Below are 22,773 nucleotides of genomic sequence, written 5' to 3' on the forward strand. Positions count from 1 at the left end.
AAAAACTAAAAGTATCAAGACGCGTCAGAAAACTACATTTCCCAGAATGCACCTGTCTGTTTTTCACACAGACACGCCCCAAGTAGGAAGTGCTGAGTAGAGCAGCAGAAACTGTTAGCTGCTAGTAGAAGAGATGTTTTGAACGTGGCTTCAAACGGAGGCGGATTTATTCTTCACCTATTCATCCGATGTGTGAACGCATCTGTTTAGGATTTTGTCATCCATTCCTTGTGCTGACCACGCTTAAACAGCGACACCATGGAGCACATCCGGACACCAAAGGTAGAATTTACTAAATAGCTTTTTGATTGCTTTGCCTTACCATGTTAAAAATGCAGCACAACTGGTTAAATGCAATTTAATTTATGCATCTATAAATGTATCTAACACATGACGTGGTGTCACCATATAGACAGAACGCGCAGCTATCAGCATTGTTTATGTTCATCTATATCTGCTGGCCTTATATACATTTTATGTTCATCTATATCTGCTGTATATATATATATATATATATATATATATATATTATACTATATCTTATGTATTTATATAGGCTAACATTTGTTTTTTACCTAACATTTTATATATATATTATATATATATATAGGCTAACATTTGTTTTTTAATTTATGTTTTTGTGGCCATTTTGACAGATTTCAAAATCTGTGCTGAACTGGTCTGTCCTGAAAGCTTTGGGCCTCAGAGGCTGATTCTGCATTTTTATGTTGTCTGAAGGAATTAGAACAGTGATGTAATGAATAAGGCTCCCAGAACAGCATTTGAATGTATACTGTAAATGGTCTTATTTGTTGTGACATCATGAAGTAGTTTATTGTTATAAAATGTTAGATAAAAAACAAATGTTAGCCTGAATGCACTGTAAGTCGCTTTGGATAAAAGCATCTGCTTAATGCATAAATGTAAATAAAATGATACTAAGCTTTATCTTTTTCTATTTTCATCATCTCATCTTATCATCTTCATGTCAGGGTTTTCAGCCAGGGGTCAGAGACCCATAAAGGCAGTCAAGTGGGTCTTATAAAAACTTTTTTTTTTTAAAGACCCACATGAGTGCCTTTATGGGCCTCGGACTCCTGGCTGAAAATCCTTAAAAAAGTATATATATATATATATATATATATATATATATATATATATATTATATATATATAAATATTGTATAAATAAATAAATATTGTATAAATAAATTTCTTTATAATACAATATAATTCTAAATAATAAATATAATAAAAAAAAAAGTTATATATATATATATATGTTAAAGGTATATACACTGATATATAGACTGTATCTGACTTTTCCTTTTTTAATACCTGAACTAGTGTCCTTTTAAGAATCATACTCACTGTTTGATTTCTGCTGTCTGCTGATTTTATTGCAGTCACAGGAAGTGTGTTGCTTAGCTGCAGGCCAGTTGCTGGGATACAGAGGCAGATCTTTTTGTAATATACAGTAGTTTTAGATAATATGAATGAATGTCTATTGATGTCTATGTTTGGTGTCTCTGTTGTTGTTGTTTTCTTCACTAAACTGACCCTCTAATAATGTTTTCCGTCTTAATGTGAAAATATGTGGTAGGATAGCATTTGTGATATGATGTCGACTAATATGACTTGCACTACCATTTAATATGATTTTAGTTAATGTAATACAAAGCCTTTTAACTGTAGGAGTCTGTTGTGCCATATCAGCTAAAAAATGACTCAGCATATGTATGCGACACCCATGAACACAAACTCCTCTACATTATTTGTGTTTGTTTATGAAATATTTTGAAATATGTGATTATACTTGCAGCTCCAAATAAAAGTGTAGCTTCATGTAACACATTTTTGCCATGTTTAAATAAATTCCTCAGGTTTTCCCTTAAAATATATGCAACCAGAAAATGTGAAAAACATGAGTAGATCTTGCTTGGTCCTGCCAGTGAAAGTCCATTTATTTTGGATTAAGCCCTAATTGCTCATGGTTAGGTTCATATTTACAAGGTAGAATATATATATTTAATCTTAATGCATAAAAAAAAATGTAACGTGTGCTTTCCTTCACAGGTAGAACAAGTGAAGCTGCTAGATCGCTTTAGCAACAAGTCTGTCACGGGAACCCTCCATCTGACGGCCACACATCTGATTTTCGTGGAGAGTAATTCAACCAGTGCACAGGAGATATGGGTATGAAAAGCCCCTCTTAACGGTCTCTAAATGATCTGTTATGACGTGATAAAGAATTCCTGTGTGACCGACAGGGTAGCTTGGATATACAGTACCACCCTTTTTGTTTACAGGATTATAGTGAAGTAGATCATGGGAATGAGGTTACTAGTTCCTCACGTTGGCAGTAGGGATTGTTGCTGTGGAAACCTGTCAGCTGAGCTTGCCCTCGAGGCCAAGTGAATACAAGAGTGTAGGGGAGGCCAGGAGAGGACATGAATACCAATGACCCACATAGCTCAAGACGTGATCTACCACGGTTAGAGTCCACTGATCGCTCCGTCTCTGTGTGTGAGCGTTTGGGAGATGATTAACTTTATCTTATAATCTTCTCTACAATGGAAGAAGTTGGTATGTGAGTGTGCTGACTGACACTAACCAACAAAGTTTATCATTATAATACTCTTGAGAGGTTTTATGCCTTTAATTCTCTAATTGATCAAACTTCTTATTTTTGCCTGGGTTAAAGTTCTTTTTTTTTCCTTTTTTAGAGATGAAGTTCAGTAATTTTTTTTTTTTAGGAAAGTTGTTAATACTTTTATTCAGTAAGGACACTTGCTCATTAAATTGATCGAAAGTGATAAATTGATTCACTTTCTAAAAACTAGCTGGCTGGTTGGAGTAACATGTTCACATGAGTCTGAAATAAATTCTGCACCCTCACGTGTAGCTTCTTCACTCTCGGGACTGGCTCACACAAAACGACTCTCTGTCTGCCTTCTGTTCCCTATGCATTATGCATTATGTACACACTTCAGTGATCAATAACAACAGCACACTGAGTCACGAAGATGCAAATGGAAATGCAGATACATGCGCGTTTTTTTTTATTACACCCCATATTTTGACCTTCCAAAAGTGCTGTGTAGTTCATTTGAATATGGTAATAGTGTATGTGTATGTGTGTGTATTAGATTCTCCTTGTCATGTTCTTGCACATTATATTCCTCTTAAAGATAGAGGAACACAAGACGAGGAAGGAAAAAAAAACCAAGAGATTTCAACATGTCTTTAAAAAAAAAAACAGATGCTTGAAGACCAATCTGACTAGGCATTGTGGCAGGAAATATATTTAGAAAAACAGTAAACTATAAAACATTTGACTAGCACAGAGTGCCTTTTTTTTTAATAACACACATTAGGATGGGACTATATATCAGTTACCAGCCGATTTTAGAATTTTATTTATCAGTATTGATCGATATTGGATATTTAATTATGCATGCCTATTTCCCTATTTTTATATTTAAATTGCCTTTTCCATTGTCTAACGCTCACTTAAAGTTAATCTTCAAAAACATTTGTTTTTCACTTTAATAATTTAATTGGAGGCTCACTGATGTACAGCCAGTGTTTTCTAACGGATGCTCGATGAAGAAGCGTGCTTTAGAGTAGTTTGTGAGGATCAGTGGTGTTTATGTACAAATGGGCACCAGACGCTCCAAACTCAGACACAATCACTTGATCAAACAGAGAGAACTGATGACGTCGAGCCTTTATGTACTTGTAAGTACTTTTAAGTTGAAAAGAATATCAGCTGAATTCTGTAAATGAGTTTTGTGTTTATGTGTTTGTGTGTTCAGATCCTTCATCACCACATTGCCTCCGTGGAGAAGCTGTCCCTCACAACCAGTGGCTGCCCGCTCCTCATTCAGTGCCGGAATTTCCGGCTGGTCCACTTTGTGATCCCGCGAGAGCGTGACTGCCATGACATCTACAGCTCTCTGCTCAGGCTGCTGAGACCAGGTGCGTAAACTCACATGTCTGCCCTCATCAAGAATAAATAGACTGCAAAAGTTTCCTGAAAGTCACAGGGGAGACCCTTAGGTCATGGCCACCCTCTGTTCTGTGACTTAACAAGGGATATTGGGGTCATGTGTTGTTGGCTGGAGGTCAGGGACATGTGAGCATCAGTAGCAGCTCCAGATGGTCGCCTGAATACTTTGACTTTCATTTTCGCCTTTTGTAAAGTTTATTAACTCGTTTATTTTGTACACCAGTGTCCTACGACGAGCTGTACGCGTTCTCCTACAACCCAAAGCAGAATGACCAACAGAGAGAGGAGGGCTGGCAACTCATAGACCTCGCAGCTGAGTTTGAGCGGATGGGAGTGCCATGTGATCAGTGGCAACTGACAGATGTTAACAGGGAGTACAAGGTATGATGGGACGGAGAATTTGTCAAATATGTTCAACATCACTTTCTCTTTCTGTGATCCAGCAAAGGTACTGCATGTTTTTATGTTTTCTTTTCTTTAGTGTGTATTGTTAATGTGACTGACTTTAAATTGTGTGCTTAGGTGTGTAAGACATATCCAAGAGACTTATACGTACCCATTATGGCCAGTAAACCAATCATAGTCGGAAGCTCCAAGTTCAGAAGCAAAGGCCGCTTTCCTGTCCTAACATACTTCTACCAGGAGAAGAAGGTAAGAATGGTTTAATCCATCTATACTAATAAGAAAAGAACGCCAGCGACTGATAAGAAGGATTTAGGCCCTTTGTTAATCTTTAGAGTTCATTCAAACTATTTTATGTGCAGATGTCTGGTGACACAGTAATGGGCGTAAGTTGTTTTTTCTGTGCTGTATTAGATAAATGGAGCAGAATGGTAAACAGGTAATGGCTTGTCAACACACAGAGGATGATTATGTTAAACAGTAGTTTTACTGGCAAGTCAGGGCTGTATGCCAACGGCTTCCTCCCAACATCTGCATTGGTCTTGTTAAGTCTGTCGTTCCTCACTTACTCTGCTTTTCTAATGTAGCCTACTTCAGGGTGATAAGCATTTATATTTGTTTGTGTCATGTCTCCAGGCGGCGGTGTGTCGATGCAGTCAGCCTCTCTCTGGCTTCAGCGCTCGCTGTTTAGAAGACGAACACATGCTTCAGGCCATCAGCAAGGCCAATCACAACAGCAGATATATATATGTGATGGACACGCGGCCTAAGGTAGAACATCATGAAGTTTTTTTGTGTTCTTCAAGCTAGTTGGGTGATCATAACAGGTTCCTTAAGCACTGTTTGTGTTTTTGTAGTTGAATGCACTGGCGAATCGTGCGGCAGGGAAAGGCTATGAGAATGAGGACAACTACCCTAATATCCGCTTCCAGTTTGTGGGCATCGAGAACATCCATGTGATGAGAGGAAGTTTACAGAAGCTTCTTGAAGGTCTGAGACTGCTGACATATGGGAATTTGGTTTATTCTCATTTCATTTTGTGGATTGTCAATATCTCTGTTTTTTTTGTGTGTCTCTAATAGTGGTGGGAACGCGCTCACTTTCCATGACTGATTACCTGGTTGGACTGGAAAACAGTGGATGGTTGCGTCATATCAAAGCCATCATGGATGCTGCTATATTTCTTGCTAAGGTAAAACTGTAGTCTTCTTGCATGCAGTATTATGCCCCTGATTCTTCAGTATCCAGTATTATTTTAGTATTATTTATATATTTTTGTAGTATTTATAAATTTTTTTGAATTAGCATTTATTTTTATAATTTTATATATATATTTTTTGTAATTTTCATTTTTATTATTTATATATATATATATATATATATATATATATATATATATATTATATTATATTTCTATTTACTTTTTTTACATCAGTTTTAGTCACTTCAGTACCTGAACTTACTTCAGTTTGTGTCCTAGACATCATTCCTAATTTTTTATTTGTTTTTAATTTCTAGTTTTAGTTTGTTACGTTAGTACATCAAAGTATTTATAATTTTTTATTAGAGTTTCAGTTAAACTAGTATATATATATATATATATATATATATATATATATATATATAAAACAATTAAAATTTATTTTATTTCAAGTAACAAAAAGTTTTTTTTTTTTTTTTTTTTTAGTTAACTAAAATAGCCGTTTCTTATAAATGTTTTTGTAATACCAGGCTGTGACTGATGAGGGCGCTAGTGTCCTAGTGCACTGCTCAGATGGATGGGATAGGACAGCTCAGGTCTGCGCTCTAGGTTCTCTGTTGTTGGATCCGTACTATCGCACCATTAAAGGTTTCATGGTAAGAGCTTTTCATTTGTTCAAGCTGACATTGTTGTTTATCTCTTTCCACCATCTAATATATCTTCCTCTTGTTCTCAGGTACTTATTGAAAAAGACTGGATCTCTTTTGGGCATAAGTTTGCAGACAGGTTAGCATCATTCACTGTTTAGTTCTTGACTCTAGATGCTTGAAGAGTCTGGAATAACCTTGAGGTCTGTTTCCTTGCAGGTGTGATCAGTTGGACCCCGACCCAAAAGAGGTGTCACCCATCTTCACACAGTTCCTGGAGTGTGTATGGCAGCTGACTGAACAGTTTCCTCAGGCTTTCGAGTTCAGCGAGTGGTTCCTCATTCAGATCCACGAGCACGTCCATTCTTGCCAGTTTGGCAACTTCCTGGGCAACAGCCAACGGCAGAGAGAGGACCTTCAGTGAGTAAAACTAACATGCATTCGCTTCCTTCCATCATCTCAAACCCCTTACTTCATTTGTATATCATTACAGGTTGAAGGAGAGGACGTATTCATTATGGGCTCACCTTCTGAGTGAAAAGCAGAACTACTTGAACCCTGTGTACAGCCCAAGCTTTGCAGAATCACACCCGGTCTTGGAACCGTCTACCCAAGCCTACCACTTCAAGTACAGATGACTAACCTCTTCTGTTTATAAATTACTCCTCATTTGTTTAGACTCTGCAATGGTTTAATCAGTGAACGGTTTGTGTTGCAGGTTCTGGAGAAACATGTATCATCAGTATGACCGTTCCATGCACCCTCGGCAGTCCATTCTCAAACACGTCCTCACCTTGAAAGACAGCAACCGAGAGCTTGAGGGCACAGTGCAAGCCCTGAAGACTGTGAGTTCACCTCAGGAATTTGGTTATCGGTTAAAAATTAGGCCTTGAACACTCATTTCCCATGAAAAAGAATTAGTCATGGATTTGTGTGTTGCAATACAACTGAGTTTCCCCTTAGGGATCAGAAGATGTTAGTCAGAACAAAATGCGACTTTGAAGGACTGATGTACAGTTTTCTCAGTGTGTTCAAAAAGAATGTGTAAAATTGACAGCCTTCTGTTTGAAATGCTTTTTGGAGTTCTGTGTCGTCCCCCCCCAAAATAAATCTACACTCCATACACCATAATGGTAAAGCAAAAAAACAGGTTTTTAACATCTTTGCAAATTTTTGCAAGATTCTCTGGTCTGATGAACATCAATTCTAAGCATCATGTTTGAAGGAAACCAGCTCTTTTTGTACCATCCCAAAAGCTTGCTGGGAGCAGCCTCATGCTGTCTGTTTTTTTCAGCCTCCGTCTCCGTGTGGACGGGGCCTCAGTGGCAGGGACTGAAGGACTCATCAGAGTGGTATTGAGGTTGAATTGATAAAACATAGTCCAGAGCATTCAGAAGCTCAGACTGGGCAGAAGGTTCACCTTCCAACAGGACAATTACCCTAAGCACAAAGCAAGAGTGGCTTATAGACAACGCTGTGAATGTCCTTGAGTGGCCCAGCCAGAGCCTGGGATTGAACCCAGTCAAATAAAATGTGCATCTGCCCCCATCCAACCTGACAGAGCATGAGAGGTGAAGAGATGAGGAGAAGGATGGCAGATAATTGCCAAATGCTGATAAGCAAAGGTTGTACAAAAATTTAACTGTAAAGGTGCTTAAGCTAAATATTTAGTTCATTACAAGAATACATTGCAAGTACTTATTGTGTTTTTTTTTTTTTTTAATAAATTTACAAAGTTTTGACAATTCTGTTTTTGCTTTGTAAGTATGGTGTATGGAGTGTAGATTGATGTGGGAAAAAAAGTAATTTAAAGCAGTTTAACAAGGCAGCAACATAACAAAACATGCTTTTTTTTTTCATTTGCTTCATTAATCTGAAATGACACATGCTTTCCTGTGTCTTTGTGTGTTTCCACAGAAGCTCCAGAAGTTCAGTGTGAGTACATCTCCACTAAAGCCCCAGACACCTCCAAGAGAGCGTAGTCTCCCTCCCCGACCTCAGTCTCTTATCCTGGGAGCTCCTCTTCTCAGTAGGAAGGAAGTGCAGCAGGAGGAAGATGAGGAAGTTTTCGGAGAGGAGGCCATGGAAGATGCTCCAGCCATCACTGGCGGAGAACGGACTGTAGAGGGTAGCAGTGCCACGGAGAACGGTTACGGAGAGCTGAAGGGATCGTTCGACTCCAAGAATGAGCCGGCCGTGGTCACCTTGGAGTTTGGAGTGGCCAGAATGACCTGCTAAGGACAATTGAGAACTTGATTTTGGAAATTTCATGAATCTAGTGGGACTGAAAAAAAAAAGATTTGTATATTCTGATGTGAGAAAGAAGTATGTTTGCTAATGTGTGTGTGTGTGTGTGTGTGTGTGTGTGTGTGAGCACGCCCAAGTGCGCAGTTGTTTACTCTACGTGATGCCACTGTACTCATGTACGATAGACAAAGAAATAATTGGGGGGAATTCAGAGATGGATCCGTTAATGTAAATTCATTGGTATATCTGTCAATTCAAATGTTATTTCTGTCATCAACTACATTTAAAAAAGCTTGTTTTTTGTTTTTGTTTGCTCATTTTTTAAATAATGTCAATAGCACTAAAAAGAAAAGATTAAACAAAGAGCTGATGGACTTGTGACTCAAATCCTCCATTTTTTTAGGTGTTCCGATTTAAAACATAATTTATTCGATGTCACTTGCTGTTATCTTGAAGGGTGGAAAGATTGATGCTGTCCAGAATGAAGGATGACTTTAGAGATGCCCTACACACAAGTGTCCTATGTGCAGTCTGGTTGATTATGGGGGTTACGAGTCCAGAGGTTTAATGTGCAGTATTGTCGTTTGTGGGGTATGGTTTATTAGGGGGGTTGGTTAATGTGATGTAATTGTTAATGGAAAATTTTATTTTTTGTTTGTAGGTGGTTATGTTTGTTTACAGTTGATTATGTGTGATAAAAATAAGTTACTGGTATGAATGGATAATTTATAGTAATCTGTATGTGTTTAAGTTTATTTGTAGGTGTTTATTTGATATTACAATTTAGGTATTTTCTATGTTAATATTTTAAAATGCAATTTATTCCTGTGATCCAAAGCTGAATTTTTAGTAGCCATTACTCCAGTCTTAAGAGTCACATGATCCTTCAGAAATGATTCTAAATTCTAATATGCTGACAAAGGATTTCTAATTCACATAAATGCTGTTATTTTGTTATATCTTTTAATTAATCAAAGGATTCCAAAATCAGTAAAACTTTTTACTCAAATTACATTTTAAAACAGTATATTCAGCTTGAAACTGCTCATTTAAACGCTACAATATTTCACATTATTATTGTTTTAGCAAATAAATGCATCCTTGGTTAGCATAAGAGACTTCTTTCATAACATTTAATTATTCCAAGCTTTTGACCAGTAGTGCATATTAATAAAACAATACTGATATATACAGTAGTTTATTTGTTGATTAAAAGTATATTGATTTATAATAAATTATTGTATTAGATAGTTTTATAAACCTGATTTGGGATGGTTATCTGTCTCATCCCAGTTAACTGTTTTCAACATACTTTGATTTGGGACATAGTATAATTCTAATCTGAGATAATATTTAGAACAGATAGAATGTGAATTTGGCATACAGTACTAAAGTTAAGGTGATTACAAAAGTCTTATATTTTTTCATACGTAGTCCACTGAGGGGCAGTTGCTTCTTTCTGTGGAGAATCATCTCATTATGGTGAGAGGCTTTCTGTGTCTTACAACATTTCCAGATGTAAGTACTCGTCCGTCATCCATCTTGCGTTTGTAAGCATGTCCTAAAAGTGATTATTGGGCCCGAACCCTTGGGACTGTATTACTGACTGGAAGAGGATCACTAGGCGAAATGGGAATTAGTACTAATCCCTGCAACCGTGGGTGTAGATGGATTATGTTGTGTGTGTGTGTAGAGATATAAACAAGATATAGAGTGTGTGTGAAATGTGTACACTCACGTATTTTGTCTTTAATCCAAACAGGCATTACTCATTGAACTTGATTTGAATAGTCAATTGAAAAAAAAATCAATGCAGGAAGAAACAATGGTGAAGACAGAATAAATGGTTGTGTTAGATTTAATTAAATGTTTTGTATTTTATAAATTATTAGGTTAATTATAATTACCCTAGTTTTATAAGAGGCATTGTCTAAGTAAGTGTTTATGGTGGTTATGGACCTGTATGTGATTCTTTATGAAGTCAGACTATTATGGAACAACTGAGATGGCTCAGTAAACAAACTTTGTCACTTCCTTTGATTTCCCCACGGAATATCCCTTTTCATGTTCGTTTTAAATGTTTTGGGACGTAAAAGCTTTCTATATCCGTCTATATTTCTTACCAATCTGGTAATTATTGTAAGCTTTATTGTAAAACTCACCCCTACCAGAGGTCACAATAGGATGTAAAGCTGTGTCACGTGACTCTGTAAGCAGGGTTTGTTTTGCAAATCTGAGAACCGGTGATGGGACGCGTGAAATACATCCGCGGGACAGACTGTATTATTAATGAGAAGTTTTAGTAGGTCATATATTAGTTCAGGTATTATTGAATTATTGTGGGAGAGCGGGGCCTTATAAAAATGTACCGTGACATATTTCTCAACGTTTATGAGCCACGGGTTTCCTCGGGAATTTCCTATGGGTTTTTTTTACTATGGGTTTTTCAGTTTTCATAATCATTCATATTGTTGAACACAGCGTGAACATTGTTTCAGGAAACGTTATGCACAGACCTCATTGTAATCAAAGACGCTTTTCTGAAAACCACTGGGTTGGCCTACTAATTGACGTAATGACAACGGAACAGCACAAACATTAGTAACTACCATAAAAAAACACGCAGATCACATATTAATTTATTATTATTATGTACTAAAAAAAAATCTGGTTTTGGCTGTAATGCGACATGTAATTGTTTTTTTTTTTGTTATAGATGTGTATTTTATTTATTTTTTATGTTTTATATGTCACTTTTTATTTAATCTTAATTGTTACCTTATTTGGATTTGGTTATTTGTTGTAGCCTATTTTTAATTTTAAATTATATCTCATTTTTAATTTATTTTTATCTTTTTTTTTTTTTTTACGTTTATTTTTTTTGTTGTGGTGTTTTTATGTAGAAAAATTAATCTTAATAGCCTATACCAAAAATATGACTGAATTAAAGCTGGGTTTTCAAACAGACATTGATTGGTTATCATAGAAAAACAAGTCCCTGTAAGTACACAACACAGTCTGAACTTCATGAAAATAAGCTAATTTAAAAAAAGAAACTGTTCTAAATTGCCAAACCATCTATCTATTTTTACAACAATGGTACATTTTTGTGGTTTCAGATGATGATGTGGATACATATGACACGACAACAATGTTTGAACAATCCCTTTTTCAATTGCATGTTAATCTTGTCTGTGGGAAGGTTAAACACAGTTTGAGGCTAAATGGTTTATAGCACTCTTTGTCTTCTATTTGATTGCCAATTGCATTATGTCCCAGTTCATGAGAAGATTGGTCTTTGGCTTAAAACACTGCCATTATTGATGTGACTTGTCCATTATGGATTTGGGCTTTGATAATTTATGAGATATTTGATTTGTATGATCTGAATTTTGTTCTTTTCATTTTCAGCTGAAGATAATGTGGGGGAAAGCAGCATTGTAAAATCTGGGCAACACACCCTTATCAGCAAACAGTCCAGCTTTATTCTGTTCAAATGTCCTAGTTTGTTTCTAAGGAGAGTTTTGTCCTTGGCAGCAGCAGGGATGTCACACTAGGGGTGGATGATGTGAGCACTGTGTTTATCCACCGAGGTATGTTCAAATGTTGTGTTTTTCCACCGAGGTAAAAGCCAAAGTTTTGAACTTTCTTTTTCTTCCTGTTGGTCTCCTAACTTTACTCATGTGGTTCTGGTTAACTTTTCTCCATGTACCCTCAAGCAGACAGGCCTCCCATGGCCCAGAGAGAGAAGAACGAGTATACAAACCCACACTGACCCAAAGAAACAACGGGTGTGGTGGCACATTACATTGTGACAGAGATGGAACGGGTGTGGTGGCACATTCCATCCTGACAGAAATGGCAAACACAAGTTGGGAGTTGTGCTCCAGTGAGGCTCGACCTTGCTGAAACGGCTGCATGGTAGCTTACCTTCACACATACACACACTGCACACTTTCGCCCCCCTGTACATTGTGTGAATGTAGACATTGTTTCATGCCAGTGAGGTGGAAGAGGAGGCCTGTATACAGATAGGGGTGGATGGTTTCTTCAGGCTGAGGAAGCCTGTATACAGATAAGGGTGGATGGTTTCTTCTGGATGTATTGGGAGGGTTTCAAATAAATAAAGATATAGGTATTATTATTATGCACTTTGTTTCAGAGTTGTTATATGTAAATATTCTCTAAATGTAAATTTATAATTGTGATTTGTGTTCTAGGCCTGTGATTTGTAGACCTGGAAAAGTCTTAGAAATTATTAGAATCTTAAATAAGTCACAGAATTTTTTATTTATTTATAGTAAATAGAATATATTTTTGTATTAGTTTGTTTTTTTTTTTAGTATGTGTATTTATTTTAGTTTGAATATCAAACAATAATTTGATGTAATTTTATTTAGTACATTTAATATTTGATTTTAGAATTAATTATTAATTTTATTTAGTTAATATGTTTAATATTTTATGAATTTTTATATTATTTATAATTTAACTATTAATAAATGCTGCAAAAATGTTTATTGTTGGTTCATGATTCTTGAATTGAGCAAATTTAGGTAAAATTGAGTTCATGAGACCATGAACTGAGTTTATGTTTCATGAATGTTTGTATTTAGTTAAAATCTGCTTTATTTCATATACAGAATTGTGTGTGTGTGTGGGTGCAATCTATATAAAGTTTTTTTTTTTTTTTTTTTTTAGATCCATATCATGAATATTAATTAGGTGATGTAAGTTTCACTCATAGTCCTAAATGAAAGGTGAGGGCTAAGTAAATTACCACTTGCTAATTGCAAGTTTATGCATTCTACTGCCAAAGCGACTGTCTGTTGGAGACCTTTGCTTCATTCTTATTTTCATGGTGGTTGAAATCTTTGACAAATAAGGATTATTTCACAAAAAGTAGGGGAGGCCTGTCTCTTCAGTTATAATGGTTGCACCACCCTCATCCATTATATATGAACGACTAGATAAGTTATGGGAAAGTCACTGAAATACATTGGTCAAAAGGTATGGGAACACAGTTTATTAGCTCTGCCATAATATTTATAACATATAATGTTTCTTACCAAATGTCACCCCTGATGTGTATATTCAAACCACTAAAAAAAGAAAACCCCAAAGCTTTCAGTTGTTTAGCTACTATTGCACACAATTGGACTAACTAATTGGTGTTGTGTAACAGTGGAGGAGTGTGGTAACTGGAGTCCCCCTGGGCCCATATGCTGGAGGCAGATGGACTGCATGTTATTAAGGGGTAAGTTGAATATGATCAACCACTCCAGACGGCCTGAAACAGGTGAGGACCACCAGCGTGAGCTGATCTAATCTCATTTAAATTTCATCAGCCATTTCTCTAAACAAGATTCATGTGTTTTTTGTTGTTGATTTATTTATTATTGGTGGGAGTGATTTATCTTAATCTGCCTCATGTCTTCATACTTGCAATTTCTCTAATCAACAGCTTTTGGTTAAATCCTAAATACAGACGCTACACACAACTTGGATGTTTTCTTGAGCCTTTTCATCTGAGGGGGATTTTCAGTGGCTTATTTTCATTTATACTTAGAGGTTTGTGCACATTCCTTTTATTTCCCCAACACACTTGAATTGTTATAGCATTTCTGGACATGTTCAAAACCATGGTACTTTGTATGTTCCATGTGATTTTTTTTAAAAAATGGTTCTTTGTTGTTATGTAATTCCATTATGACCCCCATAAAAACATGAGTAAAGAATGCAAAAACTTTCTGTCTATTATGTATACACACACATACATATTTGTACACTGTTGCACTCACATGCACATGACGACAATCATGATGTCAAAAAGCAATACACTCATTCTTCACAGCCCGCATGTAGATGCATATCACACCTCTTCAGTGAGATAGAGAGAATAATTGAGGCAAGAAAGAGGAGAAGGATATGTGATGTTTGCAGTGCTGGGGGATGAGGGTGTGTTTGTGTGTACGGGGGGGGTGAGATGTGGGGGCGGAGAAAAAAGTGCTGGCTCGCCTCCAGCACTGACGAAAGCTGCTTAACCCTCCCAGTTACCATAGAGACTGTCAGGCACAGCCACCAGTGAGAGAGAAAGAGAGCGAGGCAGGGAGAACACCAACAAGCGAAGGCAGCGGATAGAAGTGAAGAGGGAGAAGAAAAAGAAAGAAGCAGTTAGAGACAGGGTAAAATAAAGGGAGAAGAAGAAAGAAAGAAAAACAGAGGGTGCAGTAGAGATAGTGGCAGAGATGGAGGTTCAAAACGAATGCAGTGAACCGCCTCCATGTGATCCTCAGCCACCAGGAAAGCTAAACAAAGCCGCCTTCAAGCTGTTCGGCAAGCGTAAGTCCGGCAGCAGCATGCCAAGCATCTTCTCTGTCAAGAACAAAGGGGAGTCCACCGGTAAAGCCACTGGCAAGACGCTGGAGCTTGTTAGGAGCAAAACCCATGATGGCTTAATAACGGACACTGCTTCAGAGCTTGACAGCCACCGGAAAGAGGAATCTGCCAGTAGCGATCAGCTCCACGCCGGCACGCCAGATGGTGTGTCCGCTGCCCCCCTCCGCAGCTCCATCACCAAGTCTTTCAGCTTCTTCTCTTTACTGCGCCGGAGCAGCAGCCGTGCAGGGGATGGAACTACTACAGTGGGACGGCGAGGACGAGGACTTAAGGGGCTCTTTAGCAGCATGCGTTGGCGGCGGAAGCCCCAGGTTCAAGAGGACTCCTTAGAGGTGGCCAAGGAGGTGAAGGAAGGAGACCTTATAGTTTCCTCTAGCTCCGGCAGTGTGAAAATGGAGAAGGACATGACACTGACTCTTGAGCCCCTGCCGCAAGTGTTTGAGGAGACTCCTCTCCCAGGGGAAGCTGAGAAATGGAAGGCGATGTCTGTGCAGGAATTACAGGGTACTAATGAATTGGAGTGTGGTAACTTTGGTCCTCCTCTTTCACAACAGCATATAATCACTGAGGAGTCTCCAGCTCCATCTCCTTCTCCACTCCGAGCCCAGACAGAAGGGCTCCAACATGATAAACACAGCAGTTCGACAAACTTGTCCTCTATTCCAACCTGCGCTTTGACCCCTCCAATGGAGCACAGCACAGACGAACCACAATCTGAGCAATCTGTGGATCGCCTATGTTCCATGTTCACCGATGTTACTTCACTAAAGAGTTTTGATTCTTTAACAGGCTGTGGTGACATCATTGCTGATCCAGAGGAGGATTCTGGGAATGGGGGAAGTGCCACAAGCAGTGGAACCGGTAGCAGTAGTGGGGGATGCATGGGTCGCAGATTAAGTGGTGCGGGGACAAATTCAGAGAGATGCTCTCCTGCCAAGCCTCCACTTCCTCCTCAGGTCAGTAGTATTACATCTATCCATGCTTCTTGCTACATGCCAGCCCACCAAAGACCACGTCCAGCCCCTAAAAAGCCACAAGGTAGTGGAGTTGTTGCCTACATGGGTGGAGGGGAGGAAATGGCTAGTCCAGAGGCGGTTGATGATGCTGACATGCAGGGTCTATGGCATATGTTGCCCCAGAAGGGTGAAGACTCCCCAGCCCTACGACGTGCAGAGCCTGTCTTGCATCATGCACCAACCCGCCTTGAGAAGAGGCCACCTCAAGTAAAGGTGCTTGGTCTCAGTAAGATCCCTGTGAGTGGAGGTAGCAAGATGGGAAAGCAGCAACCCTCACTTCCCTCACCTCCCCCTGTCGATAAAGAACTCAAGGATGCCCCACCAAGTGATGAAGGCTACTGGGATTCTCCCACACCTGGCCCAGAGGATGAGGATAGCACCTTCCTATGTCGGGAAGGTTTGCTAAGGGATAGCTGCTCTGGAGATGCACTTTATGACCTCTACGATCCCGACAGCCCTAGCGCTGCTGGCTCAGACGATGACGTGAATTCACCAACAAAATCTGCAAGTGATCTAAAAATGAACTTGCCTTCCCCGAAATGCTCGTCTTCTGCCACTTCCTCATTCCGTTCCATGAAAGGCAGCACCAGCCTACCTCGAGATTCCAAGATCCCTATTAGTGTGAGGCAAACACCACCTTCCCATTCTTCCAGCCAAGGTGCACTGTCTTCCAATCTTAGCCCCACTTTAACCACCCCTCCTAAAAAGTCTGATGCCCCACCACGCACTCGAATCCCTGTTTCGAAGGTTCCTGTCCGTCGTTCCGGCAACAAGAGCACCCCCACTTCTCAAAGCAGGAAGTAGAGAGCTTGGAGGCCCATCATGTTTTTGACAATACAAATCTATCACAAGAGCTTTAGGCCAAAACACAATGTTTTTTGATATAAAGCAATCAATTTACAATTCTTTGATTTCACCCATCTACTGAGGACTATATCTTTACTGTGTTTTTATATCTTCAAAATTAATTTTCGTTATGTGTCGCATATTACAGCCTAATGTAATTAAGAGTTTTGTAGAATGCACTGCAATATGTAAAACGACATTCATAATAATGTTATCTTGAGGTTTTTTTTTTTTTTGTTTTTTTTTACACCAGACTTTCACAGAGAAATAATAAGGTGAGAATGCTGATCCTAAGAAGAATGTTAAATATCACAAAGCTTCTCATTCCCTTCCATTGGATCAATGAAACTGTGCTAATTTCTTGCTTTGTCATCCCACAAGCACTGTGTAAAACGCAGCTGCAGTCTTTTATCTCTCCAGTATTTTACATGTAATGAATTCGGAGAACTGTGTGAGATTAAACCAAGCACTTCAGACAATAAAGCTGCGTGGAGTCTTGTACATTTAAACTGGATCAGGGAACAGCCTTTTGTTCAAGACACTTTCGTATCACACAAATTGACTTCCTGTTGATATTGATGAAAAGTAAAACATTCTTTTTACTGAATCTTCACTTTTCTTACTCTTTTATATTGGACAATGACCTCCCTGTGACCTCACTGTGGATATGTGTGCACTGCTTGTTTTGTCTTTTGGAAAACATGACTTGCAAAAAATAAATCCCCGGATTGTGAGTATCCTCCTTTTTCACAGTGATTTGTACTACTCTCGCTAACCTGGACATATTGAGCTGGATATTTTTGAATGTAGCATGACATCACTACACACAAAGGTCTGTTTTAATTTGCCTGCTCACTACTCAATAAATAAAGGAGAGAGATATATGGAGAAGCTCATCATGAATTAACTGTCTTCCCTCATGTGACCATTCTTCTGGAGATGTTATCATCCTTTGGCTCTAAGATTTGGACTGGGCTTCCATAGGAAGAGTTTTCAAGTGAACAATCACTACAGAAATTGTCTTCTTAATCAGTATTTTTTTTTTGAGTTTTCCAGTATAAAAATGACAAAAATAACCTTAAAGCAACATAAATTGACATTTAATTAAAACAAATAAAAAATAAAAACATTTTATAAGAAAAATAGTGATTAAGAAATAGATTTTATGCAGTATTTGGCTTGATCCACCAGTCAGTAATACAATTTTTACTCTGTTTTTCTTAACCACTAGGACATTTTATTTGTAAACTGTAAAACACTTTTCTCTTCAGAAGGCCCATGACATGCCTTCTTTCTTTTATATACTGTACGTCTGTCTTTAAATTGTTCTTTATTTAATAAATAAAACAACTCTCTGTGTATATCCAGGAAGTGGACATATATTCAAGTGTGAATGCATGCAATTTTCCACACACAAAACAGGGCCATGTGGGCAGCTTGGATGTTAGCTTTTGTATTCGCAAAGATGTAAAGAGCATCATGGTTGTCTTTTTTTGCAGCCAGCAACAGTCTGCTGGGATTTAAATCCCATTCGTTAGGAAGGAAGAAGAAAGGTCTGGGTTCAGCTGTTGGTGTGAATCCGGTTGACAAAGGGAGGTGTTTACTGAGGGTTATCGGGGAGAATTATGGGCTTCCATTCTCATGGATCTGTTATTGATGTAGTTTTGGGAGAGTCAGGGTGAAAGAAGGAAGTGTGTGTGGAGTGAATACAGATAAGAAAGAGCTATGCTCGATTTAGTGCTTGTTCATTAAGGCCAAGTGGATAGAGACATGGATGTGTGTGAGTGTATGTGTGTGTGTGTCTGAAGGGGGGATTTGGTGCAGTCCCAACAGTAAGGGTGCAGCAAAAAACATTCACTCCTGAGCAGCTCTTGCTGCAGTGTGGCTTCTTATGTAAAAGCCTTATGTAACACCATAACCCTCTGATATCATCCATACACATGAGAAAACTGCTTTAATGTGTGTATGTTTGTGTATGTTTGTGTGTGCAGATCTATTAACTGCAATGGTCTAAATAATTAGTTAGCATTAGCCATGACTGAGCTGTAATTGGGTCAGCTGGATTTACCCTTTAAAAATGTGTTTTATCTCTCTCTGTGTGTATAATAGCAGAAAATTAGACTTTACTGCTGTTTGCATATGCAGAGATGACTGATTGTGTATGTGTGACTAATGGTTGGATGGCCTAGTTTTAAAAGACCTGATTCTGTGAATGAGAGAGAGAGAGAGAGAGAACAGGGTCAAAGGGAGAGAGACATGGTTTATTTACAAAAACACTGGCACTACTATACTACAGTGATGGTAAAACCATGGTACTTTGGTATACTGTGATATTTTATATTCATATACCACATTTTAACTGTGGTATGTGTGCTTCAATGAATACTATGGTATGGTGGAATGCCCAAAAAACATGGTAAAACAGTGTTTACAGTGGAAAAAAAATGCATTGTAAACATTGACAGCAGGTCTACAATAAGCTACATACTGGTGGTTGGGACATGATGTGTTGGCATATCACTGCTCAGTAAGACAGTTAGCATGTGGCTGACGGAAGGGGGTGGCTTAACCTGATGATCCCTTAGCTCATATTCTCATTAGCTCTCATCGTACCTTGGAGCCGGATGGGATACCCCAGGGCTCTATCCTCGGTTTGACACCTGCAGGGGCTTAGAGGGCCTGTTTAATAAGCTCAGAATCTGTTCCAAAACTAGGGCCAGAGGCAGAATAATTAGTGTGGTAATTCAGCAATCTTGCTCATGGTATACCTTGAGTGTTCGGAAGTCTCTTAGGCTCTCCAAGGCTGCAATTATTTGATCTAAAAATCTGTAAAATTGCAATATTCTGAAATATCATTGCAATTTAATATAACCTTTTCTTTTTCGAATCTATACAGTATTAACGTATTTTAAAATGTATATTTCAATTTAATATAGTCTTTTCTTTTATTTTAATTTAAATTAATTTATTCCTTTCATGGCAAAGATGAATTTTTAGCAGCCATTACTCCGAGTCTTTTGATCCACATGATCCTTCAGAAATCATTCCAATATGCTGAACTGGTGATTAAGAAACATGTCATATTATTGTCAATGTTGAAAACAATTGTGCTATTTTATATTTTTGTGGAAGTGATTAAGAAACATGTCATATTATTGTCATTTTTGTATATATTTGTGTTTTTTTATATTTTTGTGTTTATATTTGATTGATTTTGATTATATTTTATTGATTTTCTTAACAGTAGTTTATAGTATTTTTTTTTAAATTACTTATTTTGATCACAAACAGACAAATATGTACATTGTATGGGTAAAATGGCTATAAATATTGTTAAAAATGTACTATTGTATAATGAAATATCTGTGCATTACTGTACATGTTGCTTTTGCCCACATAACAGTGTAGTTATGGCATCTCCTTTTTCCATGTGCTTGTATCCTGTATCCTGTGGCTTTTGTTTTGCATGTGCTAGTGTGAGAGAGGGGTAGAAGAGAGAGAGAGGAAGTGAAGACAAAAAACTGTTATGGAGTGAGTGTAAGCAAGGGGTCTATTTAGAAGGGGCTTTGCTTGGGTGGAATTGTATTGAATTTGATTACAGTGAACAGAGAGAAGATACATAAGAGTGCATTTATACAAACAAGTGAAAGAGAGGGAGAGAAAGAGTGCTGTATTTCAAGACTGAGAGGGGGATTGTCTGATGTAAACCCAAAATGTCAAAGGCTCTAAGAGGTGTATAAGAGGTGAGAAATGCAATAAGTTTGTGGTATGTTTTGGTCATGATATGATCATAAAAGCTAAATAATTAATGTATATACATTGGTCATTTAGGGGTTATCCTCTGAACAGCTCGAGTTAAAAGTCCATGGACGGTCTCACTCACGCCCCTCTTTTCTCAGAAACACTCTTTCCTTCATTTCCAGGGGAAACTGGAAGTGGTTGCTTGAAAACTTCTCAAGGGTTTTCTTGCTGTCCTAGACTGAACTTTTGTTTTGTACTTGAAGTGCTGTGAGTGAAACGCTCCCTGTTTTTCCTGTTTAACTGCTTTTAGTTGACAGATAACCTGATACGGAGTAAACATAGACATCTAATATCTTTCGCTTTCTCTGCTTCCTCTCTTTCTCCCCTTTTCCGTTATGTTTCCTTGCTAAAAGTGTCACACAGAGGAAATTCCTGATTTTCAAGCCAAGTGGTTTCTTCCAAAGAACATTATTTGTATCTTTAATAAGTTAAATGAATGGCCCAAGTGGTTTCTTCCAAAGAATATTATTTGTATCTTTAATAAGTTAAATTTATTGTGTGTATATTTGGTCAATCTATTTGATTTTATTTTAACTGATCTCAGCCTCATGTTTAATAAAAAATCTCCTCCCCTGTGGAACACAGGTTTACTTACATACAATATAAATGCATGGTGATCACTGGATGTCAAGTTGAATCCAGGTAGATTTTCTGGAATTTATATATATATATATATAGCATGCTAAATGAAAATTGCATCACTCAACAAACATGTCTTAAACAAACAAACAAAAAAAAGTTTTTTTTTTTTTTTTTTATTTGTTGTGTTTTTGTGAAAAGATCACTTCTCAATAAAGATCAGATCATGCTTTGGGCCACCAGGAAGAAACAAGAAGAAGAAACTAACTGAGATGTGGCTGCATCACTGCATACATACTAGGATTGCGTGATCAGAAATGTGTGTCTGCGTGCATATGAAATTATAACACAGGGGGTTTGGCCATTCAAAATCTGCACCCTTCATTTCACACGCTTGCCCTACTACACAAATCTCCATGGTAACCTCAGTAGGTCATCCAATGAGAGGTGGAGGTGGGGCCAGGGGGCGGGGGGTATGGGTGGCTCACGGAGAGTTTTGAGGACACTGATTGGAGTGAGAATGGTGCAATGTGAGTTTGTGCAAATTCGTACACACTTAGGAGACTCAAATCTCATTTCTCACACTCGCACTCTTTCATTTGCTGCAACCTTGTTAGAATATCACACCCTTTAGTTACTCTTTAGTTTCATGATTTGAAAACAATATTTTCTGGTTGACTGTGTTGTTCATATTTCTTCATTTTTACACTAACTCTGACATTCTCTACTCAATGGATGATGTCATTTGCTTACAGCTATTTTTTTTCTTCCCAGGCTTCCATCAGCATCAATAATAAATACACATCAAAAACTGTCCATGTATAATTCATTCTATCTGAGCCTCCATTTCTGAAACAAGAGGAACAAAGTGACATTTTTCAAAGAGTTTGCAAGTGAAAAGTGTTGTGAATTTTGTCTTGTCTGTGGTGTGAGATGCTAATATACACCACAGTCACTCAAGTGCAGTCTGAAGTCAAGCATGAAGATGAGGAGGAGCCTCCTGAGGAGGATAAATTTAACAAAATCCATCTAATCAATATGCTATCAATTAGCCTCATCTGCCATGTCAACTTAACATTGTTAAATCCTTCGTTCTGGAAAGAGAGAGAGAAAGGGCAGGAAACAATTAATCTCCAACCTATTTGTGCTGAACCGTCAATTTAGCAGGCACCATTGCTGACATTAATGTGATGTTCCTTTGACAAAAGAACCCTCAGTAGTGTCACTGATGGATCCCTGTTCATGGTTCAATGAATATAAATGAACCATGGAACAGTAATTCAGTCATGATTGCTCAGCATTGTGTTTCCTATCACTGCCACTGACATGGAGACTTGATCTCAAGAAACAAAAGTTAGAAGGGATCATAAAACTATAACCTATTCGTTCATACTGTTTGGTAAAATATTTTTTTTTCTCCTTCATATGTGACATTGATAGTTGACAGCAAAAATATACACACAGTTAGTTACGGTCCTTGAATCTGACTGGATGATATCTTCTCGTTATTTAGAAGAAAGAAACATGCAGACATTTAGTCTACACTTATTATATTGTGAATATACATTACAATAAGGATAAGCAGAGTAAGCACTTAATGTCAAAACTAGCTGAGTTATCAAGT

At 37.9% G+C, this 22,773-nt stretch overlaps 2 protein-coding genes across 2 annotated transcripts; both read left to right on the plus strand.

Moving 5' to 3' along the window:
• Positions 1 to 71: 71 nt before the first annotated feature.
• On the plus strand, positions 72 to 8,882 carry mtmr6 (myotubularin related protein 6). Its single transcript, XM_042714438.1, has 14 exons — positions 72 to 282; positions 2,076 to 2,195; positions 3,818 to 3,980; positions 4,235 to 4,392; positions 4,534 to 4,662; positions 5,050 to 5,184; positions 5,271 to 5,403; positions 5,496 to 5,605; positions 6,145 to 6,270; positions 6,351 to 6,400; positions 6,481 to 6,681; positions 6,755 to 6,889; positions 6,980 to 7,106; positions 8,179 to 8,882. The coding sequence occupies exons 1-14, from the start codon at positions 259 to 261 to the stop codon at positions 8,497 to 8,499; spliced, it is 1,932 nt and encodes a 643-aa protein (XP_042570372.1). The 5' UTR covers positions 72 to 258; the 3' UTR covers positions 8,500 to 8,882.
• A 5,386-nt stretch (positions 8,883 to 14,268) lies between these two features.
• Positions 14,269 to 18,151, plus strand: amer2 (APC membrane recruitment protein 2). Its single transcript, XM_042714439.1, has one exon. It carries the CDS (start codon positions 14,757 to 14,759, stop codon positions 16,725 to 16,727), a length of 1,971 nt encoding a protein of 656 aa, XP_042570373.1. The 5' UTR covers positions 14,269 to 14,756; the 3' UTR covers positions 16,728 to 18,151.
• Positions 18,152 to 22,773: the final 4,622 nt, after the last annotated feature.

This window comes from Cyprinus carpio, chromosome A24 (genome assembly GCF_018340385.1).
Source record: "Cyprinus carpio isolate SPL01 chromosome A24, ASM1834038v1, whole genome shotgun sequence".
In the NCBI taxonomy this organism is placed as follows: Eukaryota; Metazoa; Chordata; class Actinopteri; order Cypriniformes; family Cyprinidae; genus Cyprinus; species Cyprinus carpio.